Raw genomic sequence first — 11,657 nt, forward strand, 5'->3', positions numbered from 1 at the left:
AGGGTTCAACAACAAGCACGAGTCTTCCACAAATGCAATCACACCACAGCATCGACTAAGGATGCTTGTACGGTCCCTCTTCAGTTTGCTAGTCCCCTTTACAACTTGTATTTTGAAGGTACGGGTTGGTTTAATGGCACTCACTCCATGCATCCTCCTCCGCTTCACATGCAGCACTTACCGTTGCACCGCCTGTGCCTCGAACTCCAGCTTCCGTGCGCTCCTTCTGCATGCACTGTGGAAAGGAAACATTATTACTCCTGCACAGGTAACTGGAGACAATTTAGGTGTCAATTAGTTCTCTTGCAAAACATGGATATTGTGGCCTTAAAACTGAAACACCGTTGAACAAAATGTGGGATGGGGATGTGGGATGCACAATAAGGATGATAGAACCCGTTCAGCAAACTAAAAGCTAGCATTCTTGGTGGAGGATAATAGATGGAGAACTGCTAGCATTCTAAAAGAAGAATGAAACACCACAAATGGTTTGGTACAGATTATGCTCTCAAACTGAAGCCTACAAATTAGAGCTTCAAATCCAAGTGGCCATAATGGAAATTTATGGATTTTGACCCTAAAAGGCACTAAAGTACTGGACTGCCCTCCAGAAATAACAAGCACATTTTGGTGTTGGATACTAAATACAGTCCATTGCTCATTTCGGCAGTCCTACAAGATTTGTAGGAAGAGTAGCACCTCCATGTTGAACTCAACGCACAAAGGCACGTGTAGGGCCCTTGGAGACAGAACTCTATGAAGAACTTAGGCGAATGTATTCAATGTTGTGGCGAAGAGCCACCGATGGGCAATGAGACTGCAGTGAGCCAAGACACACACTACAAGGTACACCTCAGAGGTGCACAGCTATTCACATACACTGGTCACTCACCCTTTAGTAGCAGAAATAAAATCCAGCCTGCATACAACAGGGTGGCCTACATGACACTCACAAGCCATCCCTTCACCCACATCCCTTAACCATCACCACAGTGCATCAAGTCACTTTGGTTTCTAGATGCTGTTAAGCTGCAAATGACGATTCACACTGAAAGTAATCCCTGAATACAAACGCAAACATTTCCATCACCACTAAATGTCTTACATTAACATTTGTATGTGTTACTGGTCACTTGAAAGACTACCCAAGTAGTGCAAATTTCTTACTCTACAGAGTTTTCAAATCGGTTTTATGAGAAAACTGGCTAATGCAAGTGCTCCCCAGATTTGCAATTGAATGTCACCCCTCTCCCAAGACCCCACTGTAATTTTCTTTGTACACAGCATACAGCTTTGGCTTCTTATTCGGTGGGTGCCCAGCAGAGGAAGTGGTGCTTGTCAGCAGGTGCCCTTCAGAAGGCGTCAGCGAGCACCCATCAGCTGCAGCAGGAGCCACGCCCTCTTCGGCAGCAGGAAGGGTTGGCATAGCAACAGGAAGTAGGATAGTAATGGTGCGTCTTCCTTCGCGGATCTTTGCCAGCTGCCTCCTCTTTTGCTGAAGGGACAACCTCCGGGATACTCTAAAGGCAGATGTTAGACGTTATGTCAGAAGTGATTCAGTGGCCTCAAGGATGCTTGCTTGTTTGATTACCTTACCTCCTTGGCAGTCTCCCAGATGTTCTGGCATCCAGCACTTTGGAAGTAGAGACATTTGTTAGACCAGCATGGGTGCTTTCAAGGGCGGTAGCAATATCGTCAAACTGCTCCGCGTTGCTGCTCTCTGTGGAATTAAAGGCAGACTAATAAGACTGCAAGACCCACCTACGCACCATCATACATTGTGCTTAAAGAAGCAGTAGTTTCACGTGGACATTCGAATAGAAAACTGTGAATGCTACGACAGTGTTGCTCATAGTTTTAGTGCTCAAGACAGGGTAGCAAGGAGCCCAAAAGAGAGAAAAATGCTTCTACTTGCTGACTCCTCACCCTTAGAATATTCACACTAGCCAGACTTGATCTGTAATTCTTTCAAGCAATTGCCATTGCACACCACCAGATGGCAGTGTAACTCCGAAACCCCCTCATAACAGCCCTGAAGTGACGAAGCCGGGCCGCATATACCCTTGCATGCAGACATCTGTTGCTTTCTTGTCGGGCCCTTATTCCCCCACCTTAGTCTGCCTACCAACAATTCCAAATTTGACAGTGTGCTAGGGAGGAAACCCACAAAACGGGATTCAAGCCGTGCAGCGACTGAAGGAATCAGATGTGGGTACCGGACCCCCGTGATATGAGATTCTGGAGCCAGAACCCCGGTTAGGATACAAATTCCGGTGACAAGTGTGACATGATGCCCTCGAAGTCGATCAGAGCATGGGAGGCAAGCCTGTACATTTCAGACGAGGTCTTTGACAAAGCAGCCACCCTGCTCCAAACTTGCCTGGCCATCTTGTCAGGCAAGTTAGGCCATTTGAAGTCAGGCAACAAGCAATGCTGCTGACACTGTCAGGGGCCATCTGTCCCAGTGTCTTCAGACGTTAAGTCCACTCTAGGGAAGGCAGTCCCGGCACACCACTAATGTCCCATCGGCCCCTCAGCAGATAAGCGGCCTTTAAAGAGGTCATGCTGCAAATTATCAAGATGCTGCTGGCTCCCCCATCTGCTGGTGCTCCTTACCATCACACTGGCCCTGAAAGCCTTTCTATCAACCATCAAGGGATGGCGAATGCAGGTTCTAACAGACTACTAACTACCGTGTACTAGTGGTAGCTTAGGGTCCTGGATCTTGTTCCAAATTGCTCTGAGCCTTTGGAGAAGGCTAGATCGTTAGTGGATTTTCCTTGTGGCCAGTCACCTGGCAGGGTCTCTGAATGTCAAGGCAGACAAACTGAGTAGGCGGACGGACCACTAAAGGCATCTTTATTCCGGAGTAGTCCAGGATATCTTGAACCAGTGGTATGTGCCCTGGCTGGATCTTTTTGCCACTGCAGAAAACTCAGTGTTGAGACTAACACATGCTGGAGTTTTCTTCGTGGAGGTCTCTAAAGGATGCATTCCATATGCGACGGAATAGAGGCCTCATGTGCATTTTGCCACCGCGGCTTCTCCTGTGTAGAGTTCTGAAGAAGTTTAAGATAGTCCAGTCCCAAGCCATCTTGATTGCCCCAGGTTGGCAAAGGAGTGTGTGGTATCCCAATCACTCGAGTCTGAGCATCTGCCCTCCAATTAGGCTACCCTTCCAGAAGGGCCTCCTGTCTCAGCAACGGGGCACAGTTCTGCACCATAATCTACACCTCCATGTGTGGAGGCTGAACGGTGTCAACTGAGGAATTTCGACATGTAGCCTCAAGTAGTGGATACGATTCTTGCAGCCAGGCGTTGCATTGCACAAAATATATTCAGGATGTTGGGAAAAGTGTGGCCTCGTCTAGGAACCATCAATCTTTGCAGGGCAGGTCGTAAAATGTTTTATTGTTTGTTTTGTCTTTTTCCCCCGGGAAGGATTTAGTGTGTTCACAGTCAAAGGTTCTATATTGAACATTTCAACCTTTTTCGGTTTGCCTGATCAACCTCCCCTCTTCAAATCACATGCTCTGATGGATTTCTTAAAGCTTAGATGTAAGCTTCTTCCAGGACCCTTCATCATACCTCAAAGGGGTCTTAACGTGGTCCTCACATTTTGTGACACTGAGCTTATGCGCAGCTTGTTCCCTGTGGCTCCTTACAGACAATATTCCTTACCACAATCACGTCTGAATGCTGTATCAGTGAACTGCATATGTGGTCACTGCAGCCCATACACCTTTCTACACAAACTGGTGCAAAGGAACCTATGGCAGCCTTCCTGGTCAACGTAGTATCCCCTTTCCATCTGAGTTAATCTATTATCCTCCCAGCATTTTTATCTCCACCATATCCCTCGAAGGAGAGAAGAGGCTTTGTGAGCTTGAGCCCAAGAGAGCTTTAGGCTTTTATATTGAATGCATGAAGGAGTGCTGTTTTCTTGACCAACTTATGACCAATTCTTTGTGAGATTTGTTGCTGGCAAGAGGAAAAGCAGTACAGGGAGGGACCCTACCAAGGTAGATCTTTATGAGAATTTAAACATACTATGCTTGGTCTAAAAAGTACCCCACAACTCATGACCTGAAGCACCCACATGAAGGGTCCACAATTCATATTTCACCATGGCATTAACCACTAAGATGGCATTAGCAAGGGTGTTTCTGTGTGGAATACATGTCAAGCTGCAACATGGACATGTGTGACCACATTCACACAGCAGTACTACCTAAACAGGCAGGTCTGCAGAGAGGGCCCTTTTGTCCACTCAATTCTGCAGGACATTTTCGTTTTAGTTCACCCCTTACACTCTCAACCTTTAAGGAGGTACTGCTTTGGTATGTAATTCTGAAGATGAGGAACATGCAGTTAGAAGTATCAATCAGCAGAAAAAGTAACTTTTTGTAATTCTCGTTTTGGTTGATGCTCTAATCACATTCCTCACTGTTGTCCTACATCTCTGTCCTGTGCAGTGGACTTTTGTGCCAGTTAAAAATGGTCTCAGGTTCTTGTGTTCAAGATACCGATACGATTTATCACAGCTACTCCCTGTTTCAGGGTGCTGACGAAAACAAATAGAAACTAATGTCAGCATGCATAAGCAGCACCTATAATTTACTCTGCCATTTTTGGGGTGCTGCGAGGGAGAAACTGCTTTAAAGAATTCCAGTTCAAGCCTGATGCCACAGAATATTCTAAAGGCGAGGGCTCTGAGGTTAGCAAAAAAATTCTCCCAAAAGAGTGTTAACGAAGTTAAGGAAATTGTTTAACTGTGCGGCCTTACCATTTTCTCTGCACATGCTCATAATAACAGCATTTCCAAGAAAGGGAGCCACCCAGAAAAGGGAATGAGAAGCCCATAGAGTGCATTAGGTTGGTGGCAGCTTACCCCAAAAGGGTTATATTTAACAACACATCAAGAAACTCATTCAGGTCTCACCTGGCATTGGTTTAAATGCACCCGTATTAGCCCAACAATGCTAGCCCCTCTAATGATATGGTACGGCATAAATGGTACAGGTAATCTTTTGTATACTGTTAAACAAAAAGGTATTAGACACCCACTTCTCCCTTAACCAAGCGGAGTCACATCTGCTCTAAGTAGCAAACTGTTCTGGGGACTAGAATTTAACAAGGGTGGAATGTTCAAATTCCACCATACGCTCAGCCATCTTCTGGTACATCTTCACCGGCAGCAGGACTAGCTGAAGATTCATCTGGTTGTGCTTCATCGCCATGGCGTGTAAACGTAAAGCAAGAGTGAGGGACAGGCTGAGGCATTTGTTAGGGCTTAGTTTAATAAAAAATAAAGTCGCTGATCACTTGGAATTGTGTGATTTTATATTTTCCCTGAATCATGTATTGTTATTCACCCTCTTTCCGTACAACCCATCACAAAACCCTCTTAGAACAGCAAGACAAGGTGACGTTATGTACTCGAACGGGCAAAAAGAAGGTTAATTTAAAGTAGCCACAACAATGAACACTTCAGGTAACATCATAACACTGGGGGCATCCAACAGGACTCCTAATATTGAAGATGCAACAGTATTAGAAACTACAGTGAAACTGATTCAGTTAAGAGGGATAGAGCATTCAAGAGGCCGTGCTTTACTTGGGTACTTTTCTAGGAATTCTTGTAAGCAGGGATATATTGACAAAATCCTAGACTGGCGTTACGCAGGTGTGTATTCATTTACAATTCATTAAGCATGTTTCCTCTTCATCATGTTGCTCCATGATTGCTGTGCAACCAAATGACAAACGTCTTGCACGCGTAAGCAAGACCCAGATCAATAACTTACAGGCCAGCTGTTCACAGCTTTCAGAAGCTGAACAGTTCCAGGGACTTTACTAAGACTATCCAAAAGCTATATTTGAAGGAACAAGCATATGGAATATGCAACAGCCCTCTTACTCTGCCGTACTGAGCTCCAGCCTGCACTTTCCCTAGGCATTTAGATGCCCTTTGCCAGTGCTTTGATTGTGCCGTCGTACACACACTTGGTGTCAAGGGACACTACAGGAGATCCAAGCATCGACTTATGGTGTCTATCCCTTAAGGTATCCTAGTGCATCCTGAAAAAGGTGGTGATCAGAGGGACTGTCTAGTTATGGGGAAACAATTCAGCAAACAGCCCTGAACTAGAACAATTTTGCAGGTTGCTAGAAATTGGAGCCAAGAGTGAATAAAACACGTCAGCAAAAGCAGTGGAGATGAAAAACATCAAAGGTATTTAGAAAGCCTTGATTAGATATTTTAGAACTATAACTGAGAAAGTGTACTTACAATAGTACAGAGAAACAAAAGTAAAACTGGAAAGCAATGTACTATCTCGATTGGTTGAAAGTAGAGGGCATGGATAGTTCACTCCTTCCTCCATTTACCAAAATCCATACATGTGGGGGGGAGGAACCCTGTCACAGCTTGACCACATTCACCCTCCCAATAAGGGAGGTGGGAAGGAGGGAAGTGCACCTCAACCCTGAAACACGCATCCGACTCTAAAACCGGCCAATTAAATCATGCCTGCCTCTCTCTGCCCACCACCAAACCAACCACTGAAAACCACTAATATCTTTAGGTTATTTCAGCTAGATTATCAACTTCCTCCACCTTCAGAGTGTGGGTGGAGTCTGGTCCCAAAGAAGGCCAAGATGTCAATGTGGCAGCCACTAAAGAGCTGCACATACTAGCACTAGGTAATTACTTCAGTCTAAATGCTGCATTGAACCAGGAATTTGAAGCACACAGGCCACGTTCACTGCTGATCTATCAATGTTGATAACCCAACTAAATATGAGACAGTCATCCGCCATTGTAATAAAAAATTTTTTTAAAAAAACAAACACACCTTTAAGTAGGAGCAACTAATTTGGAATCAACAAGCAGTACATTACCAAATGAAAAAGGTGCAACAACAGCACGTGGAAGATCCTTTTGGGTGCTGCTCGGCCGTCGAAGCATCTCACCTTGCTCTGGAGGTACAACCTCTGCATCCATCAAGCAACCTGCAATGGTAACACAAAATAAAACCATATGGTTAGTCGCTTGCACGGGACTGTCAAGCTTCATTTATTCATAAAGAGAGTGAGACCTGCAGGTAACCTCTGGACTGGAAATGAGTTTGGCTAAGCTTTGGAACAAGTTGTCCACAGTTTATAAAAGTACAGAGGCTATGAATAAACTCCACAAAGGTTGCAACCATGCACCTAGACCCCATTTCTCCCCACTTAAGATTCACAATAAGCATTCATGGCTGTATGCACTGGCATGAGTAATAATTTTTTTTCTAGCTATCGCGTCAAGAATTTTCAGTTCTGTTAAGGACACGGAGGCGAGGATTATGCTTCTCTTCCTTTACTGACTTAAATACAGCAGCCAAAGAGTTAAACATGAAAAAACTACAACTCCCATAAACATCTGTAGTCCAGGCTGCCCAATCCCAGGCTAGCCTCAGCTATAAGTGTCACCATAACAACAACGACTCCTCTTTCTTTGCGAACACGAACCAAACTCCAATTCTTTTAAAACCTGCAGCGGATCCTGCCAACGAAAATCCTCCGATCATAGACATCTGAGGAAAAAGGAACTCAATCGCCTTTAGTAACTGCACCTAAAGAAAACAGAACAAACCAGTAGTGGTCTTGGAAAGAACCAATAAACCTCAAGGGGGGGGGTGTGGGGGGGGGAATATTAACATGTCAAAGACATAATATGCAATTGACAATAATCATCACAGTTAATATTACAGGTTTATATTGTTTAACGGGTGGGATAATCCTCGCCTCCATGTCCTTAATAGAATTGAAAATTTTTGACGCAATAGATAGAATTTTTTTTATTCTAGGTCAGGAACAGAGGCTTCGGATTATGCTAGTTTAAAGATGATTTACCACAGTAGATGCTATATCAACAATAGGCTTATGATAAAATACTTTAAACGTACTGTTTGAAGACCAATCAGCCGCTGCCATAATATCTTCCAGCCTGGAACCCGCTCCAAAAGATTTGGAAGCCATAGCTCCCCGAATTGAGTGGGCCCCAAACAGAGGTATCACTACCTGCTTCTCCCAACCATCACTTAACCCATCTGGCCAAAGTGGCCGCTGAGACAGGACCGTAAGGTTTATGCAAGGAAATCAATAATTGGCCTCCCGAATCTCTGCAGGAGTCTCGCGTACAGCTTTCATAAGCTTTCAAACATTGCACCACACACAATTTCTGATTATGCGGGAAAGCTGGATAGGAAATACATCTAGATGCAGTTTTAGAACGCTTTGAAATTGTGAAAGAAACTCCAGTAGGAGTAAATACTCTACCTGTCAAATCCAATGCCTTAACGTCAGAAACGTGTCTGCACGAGATAAGACATAACAAAACCGTTAATTTAGCGGACAATTGCTTGCGTGACAAATCGTCATTACATGGCCAAGCGCTAAGAAAATGAAGAACAATATTAACATCCCACAAAACCGAATATCGCGCTTGAGGGGGATTAACCATCCGAATACCCTGAAGGATCTTAGAAATCAATGGGTGCTCGCCAACCGGTTTACCATCTACATGGGGATGACCTGCCGAAATAGCAGACCTAAAGTTATTAACCGTCCTGTAAGCGAGCCCCTGCTTTGCTAACTCAGAAAGAAAATTTGCAATCATGGAAATTTGGGCCCCCAAGGGATCAATACTCCGTTCACCACACCAACCCATCCATCTCTTCCAAGATGCGTCATATCGCTTATGGGTGGAAGGAGCCCAGGATTGGGACAAAAAGAACAAAGCTTCCCCTGAAACTCCTGGCACTTGCCAACGTCTCCATGCCATGAGGCTCAGTTGATTCTGGATTACCATTGGGTGAGGGGCCCCCACGGGATCCAGAAGGAGAGACGGGAACAATGGCAGAAGAACTGGTAAGGCACACGTTAGTGACATCGCGACCGGAAACCAAGCTTGAGCTTTCCAAAGGGGTGTCACTAAAATGATGTCGGCCAACTGCCTCTTTACTTGAGCAAGGACTCTCTGAATCATTGAAAAAAGGGGGGCAAGCATAAAGGAGGTGCTGAGACCAATTTTGAAGAAAAGTGTCCGCTCCCATTGCCAACGGATCCGGTCTCCAACTGTGAAATTTTGGCAGTTGCGCACTGAGCCGGGAGGCAAACAAGTCTTGTCACACAGGGCCCCCATCTCTCCATGAGTTTCTGAAAAATCAGTCGGTGCAGCATCCAATCGCTGCTGTCCCTCAAAAATCGTGAGTTCCAGTCCGCTACCACATTGGAGCGACCCGAAGGTATTCCGCTATAACATGAATCTGATTCTGAAGGCAAAAATCCCAAAAGTCTCTGGCAATCTCCACCAATAGGTGAGACCTGGTCTCCCCCCCCCGACTCGATTGATGTATCTTACTGCCGATATGTTGTCCATTCTCAAAAGAATGCAACAGCTGGCTTTGTTTGGGGAAAGAGACTGAATCGCAAACACTCCTGCTAGGAGCTCTAAGCAATTGATGTGGAGCCTCAATTCCTCTGAGGACCGCCGTCCTCCCGTCTCCACAATGAGCTCCCCAGCCCCAACGGCTGGCATCCAACTATGACAATCTCCGGAGAGGAAGCAAAAATGGCTCTGCCATTCCACGCCTCCATATGACTCAGCCACCAGACGATCTCAGTCTTGGCCTCCTCTGACAGCGGAATCTGGTCCGTATAGGACAGGCCCTTGAGCATATGTAAAATTTTCAGGCGCTGGAGAGCTCTGTAATGTAAGGGGCCTGGAAAAATCGCTTGAATGGAAGAGGCTAGAAGCCCCACCAACCGGGCTAAGATCCTTAACGATATAGTCGGAGAGGCAAGGGCTTTCCGTAACTCTTTCTTGATAGATGTCCGCTTTACCAAGGGTAATTTCAGTTGAGCTAGCACTGAATCCACCTGAAACCCTAAGAATTCTATACATTGCGACGGACTGGTCACCGACTTCGCTGTTGATCAAGAAACCTAGGTCTTGAAGGATCTGAATTGTCCAAGAGAGATGCCTTAGGACCAAGTCCCTGGACTGAGCCATGATCAAAAGATCTAGAGATAAATGATGAGGCGCAAGCCTCTCCCGAAGAAATCGGGTTACCGGACGGAGAAGTTTCGTGAAACACCATGGGGCTGAAAAAAGGCCAAAGGGAAGGACCTTGAACTCGAACCATTGGTGTTTCCATTGAAACTGAAGAAAACGCAGATGAGGGGCAAAAATAGGCACTGACAGATAAGCGACTTTGAGGTCTAAACACACTAACCAATCTCTTTCTTGAAGCAGATCGCGTAACATGTGGATTCCTTCCATCTTGAAATGACGGTAGACTATCCACTGGTTGAAGTCCTTCAAATTCAACATTAGGCGAAAGCCCTTTTCTTCCTTTGCAACGAGAAAAATCGTGCTGACGAACCCATTTGACAGGGGCATAGAGGGGACAATCGCCTCTTTTAGGAGGACGCTGTCGATTTCTGCGTCTATAAAACTGCTTTCTGCTAGGGAAAAATGGAGAGGGGGCGGGGGACATCCCTGGATCGGAGTGGAGTAAAAGTCCAACTTGTACCCTCAGACTGTCTGCAGTACCCAGGAGTCCTGAGATATGCGAGCCCAGGCTTGAACGTGTCGCTCTAATCTTCCCCCAAGAATCACTTCTAAAAAAAGAATAATTCTCACCTGAATTAGTGGAGTCTTGAGAGCGATCAGCTCCTCGACCTCTGAAGCCACGGCCACGGCCTCTTCTACCTCTGGAGGGGTAGAAACCGGAGGATTGATAGTACCCCGACCTCTGGGTGCATAGTTGGTGGAGGTCTGTTGGAAACCACGGCCTTACGCTCGACCTCGGTAGCGTCCGGCCCTGGTAAAAAGGCCACCAGTGCACATACGCTTCATAGAAGATTGGGCTTTGTCTAGGGCCGTGAACACAGAGACGTATTTACCCATATCTTTAACAAATTTCTCTCCAAAAAGGAGACCATTGGCCAAGGGACCTGGCTCAGAGGGGGCAAGCTCTGCCAGTTTTGGGTCAATTCTCATGAGAAAAGACTTCCTTTGTTCGGAAGACATGGCGCAGTTTGCATTTCCGAGAAGGCAAATGGCCCGTTGGGCCCATTCCATTATCGTCTGAGGATCAAGCATAGTATTAGATTCCTTGGCCTGGACTGCCAACTCCAGGATTTTAGTAATGTGGCCGGCCAGGTCCAACATCTTCTCTTGACATCCCTTCCAGGCACGGTCAAGCCCTTTTTTGGGATCCTTTGTAAATTTTTTCAAGAAGGTTGCTACACTGGGATCTAGCTCCAGGGTGTCGGCCACCTTGCCCTGTAGAAAGGGTCAAGGGCATTCTGATCGCAGAGTACTGCGAATATCTGTCAAATCCCTTGCGTAACCTGTCCTGAACATAATGGGCCACCTCAGCACAAGGAACCCAATCAGTGGATCTAGGGTGAACAATGTTCTCTGGGTCAAAAAGTAAATTCCCATGAGGGAAAAATTCCTCCGCAGCATAGTGTTTAGCTTTCCGATTGCGTTTGCCTCCTATTTTGGGTTCAGATAAGTTGGAATCTGAGTGAGACAGAGGACTGAGAAAATTCTCTAGGCGCCCAGAGGGGGGAAAGAAATTGTCAGAGGGAGGTTGAAG

General features: G+C 45.8%; 1 protein-coding gene across 1 annotated transcript in view; it reads right to left on the minus strand.

Annotated features, from left to right (window-relative positions):
- Positions 1-7,538, minus strand: part of LOC138303869 (targeting protein for Xklp2-B-like) — a 77,670-nt gene extending 70,132 nt beyond the window's left edge. Inside the window, exons 1-5 of the mRNA XM_069243369.1 lie at positions 7,516-7,538; positions 6,904-7,014; positions 1,597-1,720; positions 1,290-1,520; positions 182-235 (exon numbers count right to left, since the gene is read on the minus strand). Of these exons, the coding sequence (XP_069099470.1) occupies positions 182-235; positions 1,290-1,520; positions 1,597-1,720; positions 6,904-7,006 (512 nt within the window). The 5' untranslated portion in view covers positions 7,007-7,014; positions 7,516-7,538. The remainder of the gene's footprint in view (positions 1-181; positions 236-1,289; positions 1,521-1,596; positions 1,721-6,903; positions 7,015-7,515) is intronic.
- Between the last annotated feature and the right edge of the window lie 4,119 nt (positions 7,539-11,657).

The sequence above is a fragment of the Pleurodeles waltl genome, chromosome 7, assembly GCF_031143425.1.
Source record: "Pleurodeles waltl isolate 20211129_DDA chromosome 7, aPleWal1.hap1.20221129, whole genome shotgun sequence".
NCBI lineage: Eukaryota > Metazoa > Chordata > Amphibia > Caudata > Salamandridae > Pleurodeles > Pleurodeles waltl.